This window comes from Oryza sativa, chromosome 1 (assembly GCF_034140825.1).
Source record: "Oryza sativa Japonica Group chromosome 1, ASM3414082v1".
In the NCBI taxonomy this organism is placed as follows: Eukaryota; Viridiplantae; Streptophyta; class Magnoliopsida; order Poales; family Poaceae; genus Oryza; species Oryza sativa.
In genome coordinates, this window is record NC_089035.1 from 31,075,614 (window position 1) to 31,097,523 (window position 21,910).

The following is a 21,910-nucleotide window of genomic DNA, read 5'->3' on the forward strand; positions in this document are numbered from 1 at the left end:
CTATAGCTAGGGGATCATTCCGGTCGGCCGGGGGCAGCACATTCCAGGGAAAATCCGGCGAAACACCTCCAGATCGCCAAGCTCCCCCGGAATAGTCTCTCCGCCGAGCATATGCCATCTCGGATCCATTTCCCTAAGGCTGCTAAATGGCTCACTCTTGCTAGGCTGCTAGCTATATATATGTCAGTTAATTTGGTCATGTGACAAGTATCAACTATAGTGGTAGCAGTGTAGCCCAGGCGCCGGCTGTGAATTACAGGGCAGTTCACCTTTGGCACAAGGGCAAGCAGTAGAAACCATGCGTGCTTGCTAGAGCTGGAAATGATGCTGGTAGCATTGCATGGTTCAGGGATCACAGATCTCGTGCCAAAGGAGAATTGCCCTGCGATTTTGTCTGCTCAGTACTGTCAGATTTGGCTGCTTATTTTCTCGCGGTATTACCAGCTTCTCTTGGCCTATAATGTTCGTGGAGGCTACGTTTGTCAGTACCGTGGTCTGTGGCTTGTTCAAGCAGTTTGGAGTAAGGATCATTGCATATCTCATATCTGCTTGCAAACGCTGGTTTTTCTCTCTTGTGCGTTTCTTTAGGTCTGCATAATGTCTTTTACTTGTTTCAGGCGTTGGTATGCTATCTTTAATTTAGTACTGTTCACAACCTTGTCGAATTATCTGCTCTGCAAAATTACAAAAACTTTATGAAAGTTTACTATAGAAATGCACTTCTATTGTTTGCAATTGCCACTGTTGTCGCATCTGCTTCGTTGGACTAGTACACATGCTTGCATCTCAACAATTGATTGTCTAGTCAACTAGTAGTATATACTTTACATACTTACAATAGGTTGTTTACATGTCATTCAAATGGTTACAAAAATATTAAAAAAACTTCAACAATAAATATTAATATGTGATAGATTACTTCATAAATATGCTAGGTAAAGTTTAACTTCTATATGTTACAACCAGCAAAACAAATTTGATTGTAAATATGTGTTAACTAGCTGTAGTTTAATTTTTTTTTGCAACTTGTAAATGTGAAATTTTAACTTGTATTTTTATAAAGTGACATATCACATATTAATACATCTTCTCAATTATTTTTTTTAATTTTTTACATATTTAAGTGGCATGCAAACAACATGAAATATGGACTATAGAGTTTCAAATCCACTCCCTACTTGCAACTCAAGCCACGTGTTTTCACATTTTGTTTGTGCTAAGTGTACCCTGATCCATGCTGCTAATTCTGTGCAAAGTGTTGGTTGCAACACTCCTATCACCTCAATTTCCGTGTCCTACGGAGTGAAACCGGTCACGAGTACTACGAATCTTTAGTCACAATCGAGCATCCTAGGAAATACTGTACTAGCATCATCAACCTGCCCTTTGGAAGAAAAATACCATCAGTACCACCAGCTCTGACAAATAGAGCTTGATTAGCTGTAGAACGTTTACTTGGGATTGTTAATTGCCTCGTGCAAGAGCCACTTGGTTCGTACTTCGTGATTTCTTTCTGATGAAGCAAATTAAACTAGCATGTGAGCACATTGGAAGAGGGAGTCAAACGATACGAATACGCGATTTGCTGTCAAGTGTTCGCTGCTGCAACACGCCAAACCACAAGAAAAGTTGAGACAAAGCATATATATATATATATATATATATATATATATATATATATATATATATATATATATATATATATATATATATATATATATATATATATATATATATATATATATATATATATATATATATATATATATATATATATATATATATATATATATATATATATATATATATATATATATATATATATGAATGACCATTAGGAGTACAGATCAACAGAAGCATAATAAAATTACATTTTATTTGATTCATCTGTCGTTGCAATTCATATATAACATGATGTTCCGTCGATCAGATCGTGAACAAAGACAGCCCTTCTATTGCAGACAATGCTCAGAATTTGGGTCTGACACGAAATCGTTAAGTGGAACTTTTTTCTGTAGTAATGAACAATTCAATGTTATCCATTTGCGCAACATGACAAGGACATAGGCAGAGTTTTCAGAGCAAAAAATGGAGTTCCAATCCTTCTGTGTTTCTTTTTTCCAATCTTTATTTATGTATCCATTGATGGTTCCAAAGGAGAAAACAAAAATCTTCAACCAAACCATTGACAAAGTGACTTGTCTCTCTCAATCCTTTCTCCAATCAACAGTGTGCAATAATAATATTGTACCGATTCTTTTCTGTATGCTACTGTAGAGAATAACCAAAATGAGGAGGGAAAAAAACTAACCGACAATTGGCAAGTGAACAAGAAGCCAAAAACTACAGGAGCTTGTCTGGTCTTATTGGAGGCCGGACCGGGCCCACCTGTCTGTGTCAGCATCATGTCATGGCCGTGCTCTCCGCCGGCTGCTCGATCTTAACCCCTCCTCCCATCTCCAGCCCGTCGCCGGCGCGCCGCCGGAACACCATGGCGCACTCCGGCAGCTCGCCGAGCCCCTCGAACAACGCCTCCTCCTCGCCCAGCCCCTCCCCGCCTAACCCGCCGACGTCGCCGAACTCGTCGGGGAGGAGCGCGGCCGTGCCGACGACGGCGCCGCCAAAGAACATCGGCTGATCGTACAGCTGCATCTCGTCGGCCGCGTCGATGTCGGAGGGCGAGGTCGACGTGGCTGGGACGGACACGACGTCGTAGAGCCACCGGAACTCGTCGCGCACCTCGATGGCCGCCGCGCCGCCGCCGCCACCGGTGGCAGGCCCGGCGGTGACGCCGTACTGGTGCGTTTCCTCGGGTTCCACTTCCACCACCGGCTCCGGCGGACTGCAGGCCTGCGCCTTGGGCTTCTGCGGCGCCGCCTGCCGGTTCTGCGCCCTGGGCACCGTGGCGGAGTGGTTGTGCTCGAAGGAGTAGGTGACGATCACCGTGTCCGGGTCGTTCCGGCTCCTCTCCACCTGCTTCCTCGCCGGGCACCCCTTCGAGCTGCTGCACCGGTAGTAAGCCCTGCTCATCACGAAGCCCCAAGCCTAGCTAGATCAGCACAAAAACCCCTCCAATTCATGGCAAAACTTACAAAAGAACTCGATCGATATTCGATGCCATGGCATCGATTCGTGTGTCGTGGTGTGTATTTTACCTTGGAAAGGGTGAGCCTTTGATGGGCTTCTGGCCGTACTTCCGCCACGCCCACGAGTCGGTCGGCGTGTTGCCCTCCCCGACGCCCTTCGGCCGCGGCCCGGTCACGTCGGCCAGCGGCACGGTCACCACCCGCTTCTGCGCCGACCGCCTCGACCTCCCGCTAGGCGACGCCGCCGCCCCAGCCGCCGACCGCTGAGCAGCTGCCGGTGACGGTGACACCGGCGACCCCGGGCAATCCGCCGCAGCGACGTCCTCCCCGCCCTTCATCTGCTCCCGCCCGCCGCCGCCGGACATCGTCGGCGACGACACCGCCGCCCCGTCGCTCCACTCGCCGTCCATATATATACACAAGAGCCGGCCGGCGGCGTGATCTGTCCGCCGGGAATGGATGGATCAAGGAGGCAGTTCTTGGATGGATGCCGTCACCAGCGCCAGCTACGACAAACGAGGCAAACGCCATGGGATATAAAGAAACTGGAGCTGAGGAGGCCGTGTCATGTGTCGTCGTGACGTTGTAGTAGCGGGAGCTCGGTTCGATCGGACGTGGGTTGTGGCCGCGCACGCTGCGTTTCGAAGGGGAGATTAAACAAACGGGAGAATATTACGAGCGTGTGACGGCGACGCCTCCCCAACTATCTCATGCATTGCCTGTATGATCAGCACTATACACCGTCTAATCTATCAAACATCAGCTGCTTGATTATTGCTTCCTCCCGTAGGCAAGTAGACGAGTAGTAGCACTAGTTTAATGTGGAGCAGAGAGTGTGTTCATATTTGCATAGGAGTGGTTGGCGAGGATCGAATAGTATACCTGTCACTGCCGTTTCGAAGAAGATAACTGCAGAAGGGAGTCACGGTTCTGGAATATCTGGATTCAAGGTACTAGTAAAATTTTCAGTCAACAGTCAAGATAGAATCATAGAATCAGTTATAAATAAATTTCTTGGTAATTCTGGGCTGGACTTGTTGTTCTTGGTTTCTTTTGCTAGCTTGGAGGAGAAACTAAGATGTTTGATTTGGATTTGTTAGGAGTGGCAAATGTGATGCATCCTAGCTAACATGTGGTTGGTTTTCTTTTGAAAATCGATAAATTATTCTGACTTTTGATGTTATTGGCCTGATCTCTGCATCTTGAACGCTGAAGGCTAGTTCAATGCCGGTGTCAAGTCAGAGATATTCCTGGGTAATTTCCTGATGAGATTGACAGTTCTAACTGCGTTCATCAAATCGTGGTGTCCCACACAGAATTATACTAGAAGCCGTACCGCTTCAAACTCGATCTGAACGCTGCTGGGCTAGCTAGAGACAGATTGTGCATTTGATCATCGTGTATATATAATGCGACTATATAATATTATTATCCTATGGTTGATCAGTTCAGTTATCGCGTCACCATCTTTTCAGTCTTGCTTTTCTTTAATCCTCGGATGTTCTCATCACCTCATGGGTCTTGACTTGTTCCCACTGCGGTCTCAATTATGGGGCATCACCATGTCATCATGCAGCGCTCTGGCCTCCATTGATGCACAAATTAAACTTCGTCGTTTTGACGAAGAGCTCAACCAACCAATTAAGTTATCTGGGAGATGTTGCTGCTAGTTCGTCATGGCCAGCCTCTCTTGGATACCAACGCGGAAACACAGCTGTTTGTTCTATAGAAAACGAGACTGCAAGAGATGATTCTGGCAAAGGCAATGACTGCATGCCTGACAACAGTTCACACACCGCAATCTGTGGCTGCAGGTAGCTTGCTTAGATCTATAATGTCGGAGGAATAGAAATTGAGGTCATCGGGACACAAACAATACATGCGAAGAAGTACAAGATCAACATCTTCAAGGTGCAGAAGCAAAGCATATCCAAACAAGGGCTTCATTTCTAAATCGTGTTGTCATGAACCTCTTCATCTTCGACCTTTTCAAGAAGCTCGTCCAAACCTGACAAACAACCTATTCATAGCAGTAGGGGGTTGCCAAGGTCCCCGGGGGTGCCCTAACCCGGTGCGGTGCTCTGGGGATGTAAGGCGTCCGAATATGATGGCCATCCAAAAGCGAAGCCTACCTATCTACGGGTCCCAGGCAAGGGTCTTAGCGCTCTTCGTGCCCTGGGCGGAGGCCCGAGCTTACCTCTTGTCCCGGGGCTCTCCATGGTGTGCACTGTCACACCAGGGAAAAGTTGATTGAGCCAGGGACTTGTTCAATCACTCCCTCATATTAATGACGATATGGCGCACGTCTTGCATCCATCCCTTCGAGAATGTGGGAGCACGGGGGTGCCTATGCAGGGCGTAATCCTAGCAGGCCCACGATCAGTGGGGAGAGGTGCCCTTTTTTATTATCGGCGCACTCCCCCCATCAACCGACGGGGAAACATTCTCCCTCATTTGGATCGAAAGACTTTAACAAGACTCATCATGACTCATTTAGTGGTGTAAGGCTCCAGTTCAAGACTCGGGTAACAACATTGTGGACTCCTCTTAAACTATAAAAGGAGGATCCAGGCAACAGATAGAGGATTCTGATTCCCAGCAACTAGCATACTAACAAAGTTTCCATTGTAATTCATCCTCAATCATCCATAATCCACAAAGAATAGGGTAGTACACATCCATGCGGTCCGAATTTGTATAACCCCCCGCGTTCATTACTCTTGCGATTTGGACCCATACTCGAACGACCCCTGACCGAATCTCTAGGGGGAGTATACACTACCTACTAGAGGGGTTTCACACTTTAACATATACGCTCTCAACTGCTCAACATTTGGATTTTTAACGCGAGACTTAAGTTCAACCCATTGTCCATCATAGGAAGTTGGAGCTGCTTGATCATGGCAACAATTCTGGTGACGGTGATACGCCCGTTGTGGAGTCGGAGCTATTGTGTCGCTAGGCAGCAGGCTCGATAACGATGGCATATATTTGCGAAGTTGGAGCTACTGGGTTGTTCTTGTATCAAGCTTGGCAACGATGCTCTATATTAGACTCCACCGTTTGTTTAGTTAGCAGTGGAATAGTGTTGTAAGTTGTGTGTGTGGTGTTGTTATTCAACCGGTCGTAGGTAGTTCTTTTTTCTTTTTTTTATAACTTGTCTGAGTTTTTATTCTACTTATTAAAATATACTTGCTATTTTTTCTGCATGTTTAGTTAAAAAAACTAGCTGGGCCTGCGCAATTGCGCGGCTAGTATCCATATAAAATTATCTATTTTTAATACGATTTTATTTAAAATTTACTAAATAGTTATCTCGTTATTTTAAGACTTTTAAAGACCAAACCATATCATCCCCGTGTTTAATTTTATAGTTTTTAAAAGTCACCCTATTCCTTATCTGTTTGCTTGATCTATTACTATTTATATTCATTCTCCTTGGAAACTTTAAAATTTTGATCTTATAGTTTTTAGAGTTTATTGTCTCATTGAGTTTCGTTTTTATAATTTTTAGAAGTCCCATCAAACACTGCCACTCTATTCCTCTACCGCCCATCCGCTGCCTCCTCTCTTTATTATTACTGGGATTTTTAAAATCGAACATAATTATCGTTTGGGTTCATTTTTTACTTTTTAGAAATCTCATCAAACCATTAGCGGTTTTGCCACTGTACTCTTCCACGGCTCGCCCGCTACCTCCTCTCTTTATTGTTATTGAGATTTTAAAATCAAACATTATTATCATTGTTTTATTACTTTTTAGAAGTCCTAAACCTTTAAAAATAGGACCTAGTAGTTTTTAGAGTTTATTATCTCGTTGAGTTTCATTTTTATAATTTTTAGAAGTCTCATCAAACGCTGCCACTATACTCTTCTACGGTCTGTCTGCTGCCTCATCTCTTTATTGTCATTGGAATTTTAAAAATCGAGTTTGGGTTCTTTTTTTTTTTACTTTCTAGAAATCCCACCAAACCATTAGCGGCTTTGCCAGTGTACTCTTCTATGGCTCGCATGCTCCCTCCTCTCTTTATTGTTATTGAGATTTTAAAATCGAACATTATTATTATTGGGTTTTTTTTACTTACTTTTTAGAAGTCCCGAGCCTTTAAAAATTGGACCTCGTAGTTTAGAGTTTATTGTTTTGTTAGATTTCATTTTTATAATATTTAGAAGTCTCATCAAACGCTGTCACTATACGCTATGTACCATTGTTTAGTACCGAAGATGCAATTGTATTACATGTATTTATGTTATCAATCTTCACCGTTTTAATTTGGTTCTACCACAGTCTAACGGCTTGGATTTTATTCTTCGATTAACGTGATAGTTTATAATTAAAATAGTCTTCACCCATTGCAACGCACGGGTATTTTTTCTAGTATAATAATACTTCTGAGTTTCTTTTTTCACTTAACAAAAACTAGCATGGCGGCCCGCGCAGATTGCGCGGCTAGCATCATTATATTTTCTCTCATATAATAGCATATATGTTCTCTCATTATATTATTCAAATATATTAAAATGACAATATAATTTTAAATTTTGCAATAACTTTAGAAAACTACTAATGTGTAATATTCATTTTATATTTTATATACGTGTTAGTTATTAATTATTTTTAATATCAAATTTTAGTTATTTATAAATTATATATATTTCTATATGAACTCTAGACTCGTCTTTTAATATTTCTTTTTTTTAATTCCAATTTTTCTGTAAATTGTATTTCTATATAAACTCTATGCTCTTCTTCCAATATTATTTATTTTTATTTCTGAATTTTTATTATTTCTAATTGTATTTCTATGTGGACTCTAAACTCATCTTTCAATTTTCTTTAATTTTTAATTTCGAATTTCAGTTACTTCTAAACTGTATTCCTATATTAACTTTAAACTCTTATTCCCATGTTTTTCTTAATTTTGACTTTTAGTTATTTGTAAATCATATTTTTATACGGACTCTAAACTCTACTTTTAATTTTATTATGTTTATTCTAAATTTTAGTTAGTTTTAAATTCCAATATGGACTCTATACTCTACTTCTAATATTCCTTATTTTTAATTCCGAATTTCAGTTATTTCCTAATTGTATTTCTATATGGACTCTATACTCTAATTCTTATTTCCTTATTTTTAATTCCGAATTTCAGTTATTTCCTAATTGTATTTCTATATGGACTCTATACTCTACTTCTAATATTCCTTATTTTTAATTCCGAATTTCAGTTATTTCCTAATTGTATTTCTATATAGACTCTAGTCTCCTCTTCTAATATTTCTTATTTTTAATTCCGAATTTCAGTTATTTCCTAATTGTATTTCTATATGAACTCTAGTCTCCTCTTCTAATATTCCTTATTTTTTAATTCTAAATTTCAACTATTTCTAAATTGTATTTCTATATGGACTCTAGTCTCCTCTTCTAATATTCCTTATTTTTTAATTCCGAATTTCAGCTATTTCTAAATTGTATTTCTATATGGACTATGCTTTTTCTTTTTCTCTGATTAATGTGAGAAATTCTAGGCCATGAGAGCGAGCGTGGATGCTCTTTTTTCTATTCTTTTAATAATATAATAGATTCTAGCATGAAAAAAGTTACATAACTCTTAAAATTTCTACTATTAGAAACCATATATAAATGCTATGTTTACTAATAGAAAAAATTCCTAACAACACAATCACCTTGAAAGATTGAATGGCAACATATACTAACCATATATGTAGTTGTATGAGCGTTTGCTTGTGAATTCAGGTTTTTTTTGCTCAGTTGGTTGCTTTAAGGATAGCACGATCCATTAATTAAGTCCATGTCCGTTTCACACGTTAAACAGCCCCATTTGAAAGGAGTCCGGATCCAATACAAAGTTGAATTGTATGGTTATACGTCTAGTATTTGCCCGTGTGGACTCCTAATAGGATTTATGTAATTTTTTTCTCTACGTATATATTCCATCAATCTCAGCCATTAAAATCTAGACGTATCAAGATCTAACGGCTAATATTTTTCTTTGATTAATGTGGGATTTTTTAGCATCTACATCGAACGTTGTGCCTTCTTTTCGAGCTGTTTTAATAATAGAATAGAATAGATAGATAGATAGATAGTAGATAGATCTAGAGTTCATTTGTTCATGTCGACTGTCAAGAGGGAAACTTTATGGGCTCGGCTAGGCCCAAAGGTTCTATGCACGGCCCAACATGTGGACAGGGGCCGTTCGGTAGAGGTGGAGTAGAGTCTGACATATCCGGTATATATTTTCCTCAGAAAAATAATCTGGGATTTGGGTTTGAAGAATTTGAAATTTTGAATGTGACACCTATGGCCATGGTCGAACTGTCCAGAAATTCACTTTTGGTTGATTAAGAAAACGATTTTGCTATATCTCACTCGAAAGATTTTTTCTTATCTCTCACTCGATTTTCTCACTAAAATTTACAGTGCATTTTCTTTATGAAACTTACACTGTAACTTTTGTAAGTTACACTGTAATTTTTGAATCTTCACATGTAAATTTTAAATTTTGTATTGGATTTGGTCTTTTTCTTGAGGATATGGTAATTTAATGTTCATTATGGTGTTTCTTAATTGCTTTTTGCTTTTTATTATATCTATCGGATTTTAATACAAAGATTAAAAATCTGTGTGATACGATTATAAAAATCTTTCGAAAGATGTATAGGTACTCCCTTAAGAAAAACATTTTTGTTTGGACATGGGCCCGTGGACGACAGCAAGGTTGGACGTGGGCCCGAACTGCAGTGACACACGGCCCAGAGGATTCGTGGCCTCTCAAACCTTATTGGAGAAATCTCCTCAACAAGCTCCGTCTCTGCCACACCCACACTGTGCCGCAACGCCTCACGAACTCCGCGCGCTTCCCCTCCTCGCCGCCGCCGCCGCGGCGTGGGAGAATGAAGGCCATCGGTAGCGGCGGCGAGTGGTGGTGGAACCTCCCGTCCCTCCGCCGCAAGCCCGACCGGCGCCGCCGCGGCCGGCGGAACACGGACCCGCGCGGCCGGCGCCGCGGTCCCCCACCGGAGCCGCTGTCGTCGTCGTCGTCGGAGTCCATCGGCCAAAGCCGCGGCTGGCCCATCGACTTCCCGTTCACGCAGGCCGTGACCGCCGCCTCTCTCACGCTTACGGGTGACACCATCGCGCAGGTCCGCCAGCGCATCGTCGACCGCCGCCTCCGCGGCCCCGAACCAGACAGCAAGGTCACACTCCTTTTGTTCTAAACCCTAACATTTACTCTTCTTTTTGAAACAGCAATAGGTATGGAATTATGCTTTTCTCGAAACTCAGCTCGGGCTCGCTACTGGTGCTAGGGTCGTACAAATAGAAATCGGCTGAAATTAAACTAGGTTACCAGGAAGAGTTGCTAAGTTGATGAAATTCGACTTAAATGTTGAGTCCAAACCATTGCTTTGTGTACATTAGCTCTTCCTCGCAGTACATTGGGCAATTTGTGATATTGGACGCTTTGATGGTTGCTAGACATGGGTTGTGTTTAGTTCACACCAAAATTGGAAGTTTGGTTGAAATTGGAACGATGTGACGGAAAAGTTGGAAGTTTGTGTGTGTAGGAAAGTTTGGATGTGATGGAAAAGTTGGAAGTTTGAAGAATTATTTTGGAACTAAACACGGCGATGGTGTTTCACGTTGTGAATTCTGACATCTGTAGAGGTCCTCCTTTCAGGGTTTGGTACCGGACTTGTTGATGAGCCATGATTGGCTACGCGCGCTTCGTATGGCTTCATATGGATTTCTTCTTTATGGTCCGGGATCGCACGCATGGTACCAGTTCCTTGATCAGTGTATGCCGAAGCCAACATTTGCAAATCTATCCACTAAGGTGTGCTTTGCTTCCTCCATGTAACATGTTACGCTGGAGCATTTTGTTTCACAATTGACCAGTTTCCATTTTTGTTTGCTGTTTTCCCAGGTCATACTGAACCAGATTGCGCTTGGTCCTTGTGTTATTGGTGTAATTTTTGCCTGGAATAACTTATGGATAGGGAAACTGTCAGAACTTCCATCTAAATATCGGAATGATGCCCTTCCTACACTTCTTTTTGGTAAGCGTTCTGCCCGAATACACTGTTAAAGAAGCACCTGCATAAAGATAACTGATATTACGGCATTGTTCACTTTGTTGTGAAATTGCAGGGTTTAGATTTTGGATTCCTGTATCGATCATTAACTTTTGGTATAGTCCCAAACTTAAAACTTCTCTCTCTCTTTTCTTGGCATAGTTGGCTCATCTTTGTTGTACTTGTCAATGTTCTATTGAATCTAATTTAATTGCTACTCACTCTAGTAAAAAATATCCTAACATCAAATACTTTTGACTGGAGGGAGTACTACTTCCATCTCATCAAAGTAGCTGGTTCTCATCCAAGTATTTGATTTCTCTACCAGGATGGTTCCTTTGTCTGCTCGTGTTGCCTTCATGTCCTCTTGTGCCATTTTTTGGAACTTCTACCTGTCAACCACTATGAGCAAGTGAAACCTCTAGTATACCTTCAGGTTGGTCTTGGTACATTCTATATTTTGTTTGACTTGGTGCACAGTAGCTGCAATTTAAGTTCTGCAAATTTGGATGAACCTATTTGTTGCCAGACTGACAGCACTTAATGCACAATTGCATTCCTTTTTCTGTAACTTTTGCTGAACAATACGATAATGTTGTAGGGCATGTACAAGCCTCATTTGTCATGATACATGTGGTTCCGTAGCAAATGTTTTGCTTGGGTTATTGTGGGACTAAATGAACTGCTACGGATGAGGGTTTGAAGGAGCTAATTTTTGCTCTGGTGGTAGAGTACATGGTAGAGTCACCTCACCTCCTGTGGACAATTCTGTCGCCTGCCTCGTCATTGACGGAATTCTGGTAGTGGTCTCGAGGACAAAGTCGATGGAGAAAGAAATTGTGTTTCTCTAAACATGTGTGAGCCATCTACCATCTACCTCTAATTTGATAGGAAAGATGCTTGTAATTTTGATCATTTGTTCAATAAGCTAAACTTGTATGCAAGTACATACCGATACCCAGACTCTGAATAGAAGCACATTATTCAGATGGAGCAATTTTCACTTGTATTCCTTGCGTTTGGTTTTGAAGTTTTGAACTCAGCTGCATAGAGGCTTTTTTTTAAGGATACTAGGGGGACACCGGACACGGACACATGCCAGTTTGATAGCACCACTGAAAAAAGGGGGATTTGGGCGAATATCACTGGCACGCACAAACGCCTAGCCCGTAGGATTTTGAATAGGTGACTCCTGCGAGAATATTTTGTTTGTTTCTCATAGTTGCCTCCGTAATTGAACAGCGAAAGCATCGAAACATTATATTCAGTACAAAAGACAAGACAGTGTGTGCAGTGAACTGTATAGATTGTAGGCCAAATTAACTTTATTAGCATGGCTTCCAGGTACAGGTTTAGCTGCCCTTCAAAATAATTACAAAGAATATTTGACATAAAAGAATTGCTATGCCATTTCTATCATTTTTTACGATGTCAAACAATATACAGACTAGCGAATAACCTACAAACTGACACAGTTATGGCCTACCAAGGTACAGAGTGAATAAATTACGGATGCTGAAGTTTGCTTGTAAAATCTACCACTTCTAACGTTTCTATCTCGGTGATTTTGTGGAAATGCATCTTCCGCACAAGATAAGCCTTGATACAGCTCGTGACCTTCGAGACCTGACCCTCAACGAAGATAGCTGTAGAGAGATGATTCAATGAGTAGCCAACGAGACAAACAACCATGTAGAAACATAAGAACCGTAATTTAATCAGGATTCAAATACTCTTCAGAAACATAAGAACCGTAATTTAAGCAGGATTCAAATACTCTTCAGAAACATAAACATAAGAACTGTAATTTAAGCAGGACTCACATACTCTTCCACCAATCTATCACACGCGCACACACCCTTTGTGGTGAACAACATTCCTGTGTAATGTGTTCAACTATCCTATATTCTCCCCATTATAAAACAAGAGCACCATAGAATGTTCACTTCAAAATCTACGGTCATATCAGTCAGATGAAAAAAAAAAACAAAAGTAAGCAAGTTATTTTGATTTTCCGTGTAGTCTATCGTGAATGCAATGGGACATTTTTTTTTACTTTCCATTTTGATTTCCAATTAACACAGTATGCTCATCTCCAAAAAAAAAGGGCATTATTAAACTCCACGTGGTCAGTTCAAAAGGGGGCTTACCATAGCTTTTGATCTCTAGAAATCATCTATTGAGAACACAAACTGCCCATGGCTCATCTCTATAATTCCACATGCACAAATGACTTTTATTTAGACCAGTACCATATGCTAACGAGTAGTCATAAGGGAAATACTAGAACAAGTTGATGTTCCACGTTATATTCATCAGAACCCAGTAGCATAAAATTCGTGAGGACACAATTCACGACAGCACAAACAGACATATTACCTTTCGTCGAGTCCTTGAAGTTCTCCAACAAAGTATACTCCTTGATCTAGGTTCCAATCTCCTGTGCACAAATAAGCAAGCCGAATTAGAAATATGTAACGTAGTAGTAATTCTGATTGGGCGGGTGTGTTGTCAAAAAGGTAGCGTCTTAATGGCTTAATGTTCACACAGCATAAGTAGTACTGACTGCAATGCCTAATACTCTTGTATATCAAGTTATTACTAGTGAGCATATGTAGTTACTTGTGCTGTTTTTCCCCTACAATGCAATGGTGTAAAGGACCGTCTTTTGTAACATTTTTTTTCTTTTGTAATAAAATGCTGAAGTATTACACCCTATATTTTAGACAGTTGGAGAGCATGAATTGATCATACGATAACATTACTTACAAATTCTCTTGTTCCAGTTTTTCTGCAATTGACAAAGCTTTTTGTCTAGACCAGCCTCCTCGTTGAGAACAAGCTTCTGCCTTGCCAATAACATGAGCAAGAGATACCTTTCCTTTGACTATGCTGTTCTGTCGACGCTGTTTATTCCCATTTCTTCCTTGATTAGCCTTGCTATTTGGTGATGCCAAAGATTCTTCTTCCCATACATTGTCCTTTCTTCTTTGATTTACATTATGCACATCATTATTTGTTTCGTCATGCCAATGCATGTGTGAAGGCCCAACTTCAATGATTTCTCCTTCTGTCAATATATGAGGATCAGATTGCATCCATGTGGTCTTACTAGAGCTTGCTCTGTCTTTTTTAAGCCTCCTACGGAGATTCTCACCTCCAGAAGAGAGTGGACTATGTTTAGTGAAAGACCTCCTTAATGTCGTGTTGGAAGACTCGTTCTCCCCGTGAGAAAATACAGCTGGAGCATGACTGGCCCTCACATCATTCTTTGATTCATATCGAATTTCAAGAATTATGGCAGAACGCAGAACAGACTCAAATGCCTGCAGGATTTGTCCTCGGTAGTTTTCAGCTTTGGACTTGTTGACACGTGAGCTGAATATCAGCTGCACTGTTGGTGCTGTAGGAATAAAGAATCTAACGTCAGAAAAAAAAAAGTTTGAAAGATAGCTTAGCCATGCTTTAACTCAAATATATCCTAAGAAAAGACAATATGAAGGTGGCCATGACTTACTAAATGAAGGTGCCACTGGCATATTTGTGCTATATAAATAAGATTTCACACTAAAACTAAAACAACTAGAAGCTATAATTACTCTATAGATCACTATTTCCGTTCGAATGCTTAGACATACAAAAATATTCTGATGTGTGGATTATATAATATAAAAGGATGTTATCAACCCAATAACAAAAGTTTTGACTTTATCGAGAGGAAATATTAAATTAATTACCCTAGATGCCTTTTATTATGCATGAATACTGCAACTGACTTCACTTCAACAAACTGACAAGAATTATCTTAAATAACCAATACTAAAACATAAACAGCTGGCTTACTACCTGCTTACCATATTTACACAGTACTGCATTAGATTTCTCTATCTCATTATCTCAGTTTTGTAAGTACTAAATCAATAGTATATCATTATCAAGAGCAACAGGAAAACCAATCTCAGCTAACAAACTTACGACACGATGTACTCTTAAAAACTTAACTTCAAGCCAGGCAGAGAATCTTACCTGTGCCTAGGCTGACGGAGCTTAGCCTTCCCTCTTTAGCCATAATTTTCCTCAGTGTATCTGACTGAATACTCTCAAGCACAGCATGCCAAATCAGTTCATTTTCGATTTTACTATTTCTAGATTGTTCATTTGCTCTGGGAGCACTGGTTGATAACAAATGGCTATTTGATGTATGTTCAACAGGTCTCCTTTCCCTATAAGAAGTGCTTGCCATGTTACCGTTATGCTCGAGAGCCGAGTGTATTGCCATATCCCTATCGGGAAAGGAACCGGCTAACACACCATGGTTTAAACTCGTACTCGATGAACTTGGCAGCACATACTGTTTGTCAGGAGCAAGCTGAAGCAGAGCAGCTGTAAGCCAGGTTGTCTTGTCATTAGAGACCCTCAACTGCTTTTCAGCTTCAGATAGTGTTTTCAAAGCCTGGCGTAGTTTTTCCATGTCATCTTTGGACACTGAAATTAGTACACCAATACAATGATTATGTGAATGCAAATATTTACTGTAAGAGAACAAGGCAAAACTAGATAAGTAACTTGACACTCATATGCAGGATGAAAAAAAAGCAAATTTATATTGACCTATACACTAGTTTTAATGAAAATGTTGCTTACAGGTTGGACGTTTGAAGAATTTTCTCCGTAGTCTTTCTCGTGTGAATGTATAAGAACCAGCAAGGATGTCCGTAATTATAGTGGCAAGTTGAGACATCAATGCCAAAGGATCGACCCCAGTTTCTGTAATGTCTCTTAGAGTCTTTACTGTATTTACAGTGTCAGCAGAAAGTGCCAAATCAAGCAAATCTACCAGTTTATCATCAGACACCAGACCAACCTGTTAAAATGGACAAAAGAATTAACGGTTTATTATTGCGAAAAATAGAATTGCAAATGAAAGCATGGAGTGACAACTAATTCTTTAGTTAGGGTCCTTTTTTAGGGTGGAGACTTAGGCAGGTACACTCCTAGCAAGTAGCAATACATGGAAATACATGTTTAGTGAAAAAGCAAGGAAAGTACCAAGTTTATACCAAATGGATAAGGTTCAATGCACACTGACTATTCTAACTGTTCCGCGAGGCTCTGCTTATTAGACTATATGTGGCAGCCGAGTTTGCATACTACATATTTAATGCAACAACTATCAGACAAAACTAGACCATTTCAGAGAACTACACATTTGGTTGCATTCTCCTTAAATGTGTCATTTTGTGAAACGTTTGCAACTGAAAGTGTTGTTTAGTGCACCTACTTAAAAAGGCAGCTCTTTTATAGTTTTTTGTGCATCAAAGGTGTAGTTTTGTGAAATTCGCTATTTAATCAACTAAATTACACAAAACTAAATGTCTAGCCCCGGCCCCCTAGCCAACATAATTAGCTAATATTTTCTATTCATGCCCAGATGGGGTAATACGATATTGACAGCAGATACAGAAGTATAATTTGGTTTTCCAAAAAAAAAAAAAGCAGAAAGGGAGTAATATTAAGCTTGAGAGATATCTTACAAGTTCTTGGACAAGAGATAAGGAAATTCTCTGCCCCAGCAAACTCAGCTGATCAAGAGTCATCTCAGCATCCCTCAATGATCCATCTGAACGGGATGCAATTAACTTCAGTGCATCCCTATCAACATCTAAACTTTCGCTGGTCGAAATCCATTGCAAAGTGTTAACAATGTCGCACTCCTTCAACTTGGGAAAGAAGAACTTCTGACATCTCGATAGGATTATATGAGGAAGGTCGAGGTTGGGACTGACGAGGATGAACACCACGCGGCGGGGCGCCCGGTCCACCACTTTCGAGATTAAGCTCCAAGTGTCGGCTGGCAGCGTATCGCAGTCATCAAATATAAACACCCTGTAGTGCGAAGGCGCCGGCGAAAGCATGACGTTGTCGAGGACATCAACGATGCCGTCCATGTCGATGTTGCCGACGGGGCCAATCTCCATCACGCTCCTGCTCTTGCCGAGATTGTGCGCGATGCACGAGGTGCACGAGTCACAGGGCCTCGGGTGCTCGGGGGAGTGGCAGTTGAGCGCCTTGGCGAAGACGCGCGCGCACGACGTCTTCCCTGTGCCGTGCGGGCCGTAGAAGACGTATACCAGCCCGATCTTCCTCCTCAGGACGGCGTTCGACAGCGCCTGCACCACCAAGCTCTGCCCGACCACGTCCTTGAAGGTCTTGGGCGCGAACTTCTGCGTCAGGCTCCGGTGCCGTCCGCGGCCGTGCTGCGAGCCACGAGACTTGTGCCCCGACCGCCCCTCCGACAGGAGGTCGGACTCCATCTCGCTGGTCTGGTTGGAGAAAATTCCAAGCTCGCCCGAGTAGCTCCCACCGATGCCGCCGTTACGCGCACCGGTGGCGGCCGCCTCGACGAGCAGAGGCAACGCGTCGGAGTCCGAGCTGGTCGAGGAGGCCAGCCTCTCGGACTTGACTGGGAAAAGCGAGTGCGAGCCGTTGAGGTGGCCACGCGAGGCGCCGGCGCCGGCTTCGGATTTGCGGCCCGCCGCTGACTTGGGATCGGATAGGCCGCAGGCGAGGCTGCGGCCGGCCATGTCGAGAATAGACTTGCCGCGGTGGTGGAGGCGCGACCAGTTCCACGGAATGCCGCAGACGTTGCGCGAGTCCTGCGGCGGCACATGCTGCTGCAGCTCGTCGAGGCCGTCCTCGCCATCGCGGAAGAGGTACTTGTTGCCGCAGACGGCCTCCTGGGAGCTGGAGTTGACTGAGAGCGCCGCCGCGGCGGCGGCGGCGGCTGCCGAGCGATCTGGGGCCTTACTGGCGGCGCCAGCGCGGCGGCCAGCGCCGCGTTTAAAGCGGCGCGGCGGGCGACGAACCTGCTTGGGTTGAGGGTTCTCAGCGAGCTGGTCGAGGAGCGTCTTGAGCGCCCCGGTCGTCGAGGCGCTGCGCCGGGACTTCGGCGGGAGATCGGCGTCGTCTTCGTCGGTGTCGGCGTCCGGGTCGGCTGCCACCTTGGAGGATGACTCAACGGAGCGGCGCGTGGACGGGTCACGGAGCGACCGCGAGCGCTGCAGCGCGAGGAGGTCGCGCATCAGCGCCGCCGACGCGACGGACGTGGGGCTCCTCCTCCTCCCCGACGACGACGCCCCTCCGCCTCCACCGCCGCCCCCGTGCGCGTGGTGGTGGCGTAAGTGGATGCAGTTGGTCAGGTGCGCGTGGCCGCGGAGGTGCCCGCCACCACCACCACCACCCCGCGCGGTGGCGCCGACGGCACCGGCACGGTCGGGCGTCGGCATTGCTTTCCCCGCAGCACGGAGCGGCAGTGAGATGCGAGGAGAGCTCCGGCGAAACGCTACGCCATTTGGGCGTCGGTTGGGCTGGTGCGTGGTGTGCGTGTGCGTGCGAATTATGGCGGTATGGTTCGGAGATTTCGCCTTTTTGGTTGGATCCCTGGAGGATTTCACGGGAAGGGAGAGAGAGAGCCGCGACCGAGTAGCCGAGTAGGGGAGGAGAACTGGGAGGAGAGGGTGGGTGGCGAGTGGCCTCGCGCTCGTGCCGGGTGTAGGAACGGGCGGTGCTTTCGGGGCTCGCGCCCGCGTCGCCGGGGCAGGAAGGGATAGAGTACGGCGCGGGGGAAGCGGATCCGCGGCTCGGCGACGGGGGCGGCGGTGTCACTGACTGAGTCACTGGTGTGGGCACGGAGACCGGGTTTGGCACAAGCGCGCGGCCGCGGCTGGGAGGGGGCGATTCACTGTGGTGCGTTCGCTCCAGTGGCATTGGCGGCTTGTTGCTGGAATTCTGCCGTGGTTGTCGTGTCGTCCGCGTCAGCGGGTGTTAATAGGAAGGCGAGCTGTTTGGTGACATGACGCGACGCCACCAACATGTACAGTTTGCTCCAATAGAACAGCTCTGTTCGAGTATAGTACTAGGAGTATAGTGCTACGTAGCTTTAAACAAACAACCATTGCGTGATGCGATTAGCCGATTATTACTCCACAGTAACAAAGCTTCTGCAGTTGACGCAGCGGCGGAGCACGTGAGGTTGGAGCAAACTTCGCGTGCACAAAGCAGCCATCCGGCCGGTAAAAGAAAATGCGTGATGGTGGTGAGCAGGCAGCGGAGTCCTTGCCGCAGGCCCAAGTAACCGTACTTTGTACCTGATCGGACGCAAGGGGCTGTAACTGTACTCTGTACAAGATCGGACGAGTTAACGTTGGCGTGTACTGACACGGTAGGGCCCAAGGACAGTCAATCACGCTGGCGGGTGGAGACCACCACGGGGTTTGATTTCCCATCGCGCGCAATGATTCGGGGCTCCGGAGCGGGGATCTGATGCCCCTCATCAATTGCCCCGGCCGGATAGCGACGGCCACGGCAGACTGACGAGTCGAGCGGCAGGAAGTCGCACGTGGTTGCCTGTCTCGCCGGACGTTGGCCTATACGATCAGCCGGGACGCGCTGGCCGGCAGGATTGCTCAGCCCAGCTCCCCACTCGCGTAGTAGTAGGAGTGTAGGACAAGTGACCGGCTGCCGATGCGGCACGATCACGGTGGCGACGAGACGACTATTGAAATCCAAGCGGAGCAGGAGGGTGTGTGTCATCGTCACCGTCTCCGCGCGGCGCTATCACGGGCTAACGCTAGCTTAACAAATCATCAAGAATCTGTGGGGGCATCGGACACCACACACCAGTAGGAGGAGACGTGCGTTTTCGCTTCTCTGCCGGCTCAGCGCGTGGCAAGAGGGCGCTGAAAGCGAGGAGAGGCCCATACCCAGGATACCCTCCTGCGGCCTGCGGCTGCCGCCGTTCAGGTGCAGACGCGCAGCACACTTCCGAAATCAAAGGGAGAGCGTCTGCAGACACCATACCACCAACAAGAACCCTGTACAGAGCATAGCAACTGCATGAGATAGGTTCCGCACCGGCTACGGCTACCACATTAGGAGCAAACATAATAATACAGCCAGCTGCTTAGTTATAATTTATCTATCAGCTCACTTATATAGTGGTTAACTCTTCACTATAAACATATAGTCCACATGTCTGTCTTACAGATTTTTTTGGTTCCTGTGCCTAAGCCGGCTGTAAACTTACAGCCTGCTTCTCATCTCTCTCCTCTCCTCTCTCATCCACATCAGTATTCAGTCTTCTTATAGCTCTCTATTATCAATTCGGATCCTCTGCATTAGAGGTACTAATGCAGAGGATGAACAGTACCACGCATTAGAATCACTGTGGACCGTCGGATCAAGAGTGAAAAGACCAGATTGTGTGCTACAGTAAATTCTGAACGGTACCAAATAATACGCTAAAGTGTTTTGAATCCTGTAGCTACAGTAAATCGACACTGTTCATGGCATTAGCTAACTGTTCCCCTCACATGAACAGTGCTCTTCTGCATTACGGCAGACGATCCGGATCCCTCTATTATACTTGCTCTTAGTGGTTGTAGGAGTATGGTACAGAGACCGTAGTTTGTGTTCACTGGTGACCAGTGAGTACGTACTACTACTCAACGAAGCATGCCGTAGTGAGGTACTGGCTGTTTATACACGACCTCTGACTGCGCAATAACTATGCTGGTACCATGTGATTCATCAATTTACTGTGCACTGTACGTTTTTAACTTTTAGCGGCAGGAAATCGTCTGATGTTTTACTGTCGTCCAAATAAAATCGTTTACTATCGGATGCAGGTGTGTGTGGTACACCAGCAAAAGGTAAAGAGTAGAGAGCAGTAGTGCATTGCCTGGCAGCGAGTCCCTCAAATCTAAAATCTTTCTGGCTACTCAATCTATTGAGAGCGAGACATCTTCCAAATGAAATCCTAACAACCACTCTAGCATAATCAAGTAAGAAAAAAAGAACCAATTTTCGCCAGCAAAAGTTGTTGGCAGGGACACACCCAAGCTTAAATCACTTGATTAATACCCCTAGTACTACTATAGCAAAACTAAATCTTAGTAGACACTATGATTAGAGGCGAGTAGGAGTTTGATAATATGGTCCAACATATGGATAAAGTTGTGGGCTATTGCAGTACTTAAAACTAGAGCAGTTAGCTCTAGCAGCTCTAGGAAGAATCCTTGCCTAATCTCATCTCTGCATAAAACTACACCACTTCAGCTGGGACTTGGGAACCAGCACTCCAATCAGACGAGGCTTGATGTCCAGCTCTTCATCGTGGGTGCCACAGAAGTTATAGTAGCTTTTCACATCTCCAATCTCCATGCACATGGCACCTCGATCGGCCGGATAAAAGTTGCTTTGGAGTTCTTTCTCTCGCACTTCACCACACTGCACTGAGCTCACTCATCAGTGGCCAGGCTTTTTATTCCTCCTGCCTTATTAGCTTTTGCTTTCCTAGGCTTGATTTTGTACTGTTTCCTGCAACTAGTCATAAACTGACAGTTTGGTAGGAGCAAAGCGTGCACGGGGCAGCATATTATAAATGGTCTTTGTCTGTAGCTGTAGGCCACGCATTTTTGTGCTACTGATATCAACGTGTTTATTATGTGTGTCATGGAATCTATTAGTACTGTTTATGAAATAAAATAGGGTAGGTTTATAGAATCCAGATAGATTATTGTACTCGCTGTAACTGACCATACTAGTATTTCTTCCCTTGATGCAATAAAGTCTAGTGATATCTAAGTTATTTTAAGCAAGATTCCTGCTCTAGTGTTAGACTGTTCGACTGTTTTAACGAGGTCAAGAACACTACGGCCAACCGTGTC

The 21,910-nt window shown here is 44.0% G+C and overlaps 3 protein-coding genes across 4 annotated transcripts; 1 reads left to right on the top strand and 2 right to left on the bottom strand.

The window, feature by feature from the left end:
• Window positions 1–1,853: 1,853 nt before the first annotated feature.
• LOC4324426 (probable WRKY transcription factor 65) lies at window positions 1,854–3,596 on the bottom strand. The gene is made up of 2 exons (XM_015769426.3): window positions 3,156–3,596; window positions 1,854–3,022 (listed from the first exon to the last, which is right to left on the bottom strand). The coding sequence occupies exons 1-2, from the start codon at window positions 3,494–3,496 to the stop codon at window positions 2,404–2,406; spliced, it is 960 nt and encodes a 319-aa protein (XP_015624912.1). The 5' UTR covers window positions 3,497–3,596; the 3' UTR covers window positions 1,854–2,403.
• Window positions 3,597–9,918: 6,322 nt separating this feature from the next.
• LOC4324427 (uncharacterized) lies at window positions 9,919–12,192 on the top strand. The gene is made up of 6 exons (XM_015766346.3): window positions 9,919–10,307; window positions 10,790–10,945; window positions 11,036–11,168; window positions 11,260–11,299; window positions 11,512–11,619; window positions 11,785–12,192. The coding sequence occupies exons 1-5, from the start codon at window positions 10,005–10,007 to the stop codon at window positions 11,597–11,599; spliced, it is 720 nt and encodes a 239-aa protein (XP_015621832.1). The 5' UTR covers window positions 9,919–10,004; the 3' UTR covers window positions 11,600–11,619; window positions 11,785–12,192.
• Window positions 12,193–12,490: 298 nt separating this feature from the next.
• LOC4324428 (protein STICHEL-like 4) lies at window positions 12,491–18,910 on the bottom strand. 2 transcript variants are annotated; one of them, XM_015766345.3, is made up of 7 exons: window positions 16,718–18,910; window positions 15,828–16,047; window positions 15,210–15,668; window positions 14,341–14,586; window positions 13,953–14,253; window positions 13,563–13,623; window positions 12,491–12,829 (listed from the first exon to the last, which is right to left on the bottom strand). In XM_015766345.3, exons 1-7 carry the CDS (start codon window positions 18,467–18,469, stop codon window positions 12,737–12,739), a joined length of 3,132 nt encoding a protein of 1,043 aa, XP_015621831.1. In that variant the 5' UTR covers window positions 18,470–18,910; the 3' UTR covers window positions 12,491–12,736. The 2 variants fall into 2 exon arrangements, with proteins under 2 accessions (XP_015621831.1, XP_015621830.1); XM_015766344.3 differs by having other exon boundaries at window positions 13,953–14,586; window positions 16,718–18,879.
• Between the last annotated feature and the right edge of the window lie 3,000 nt (window positions 18,911–21,910).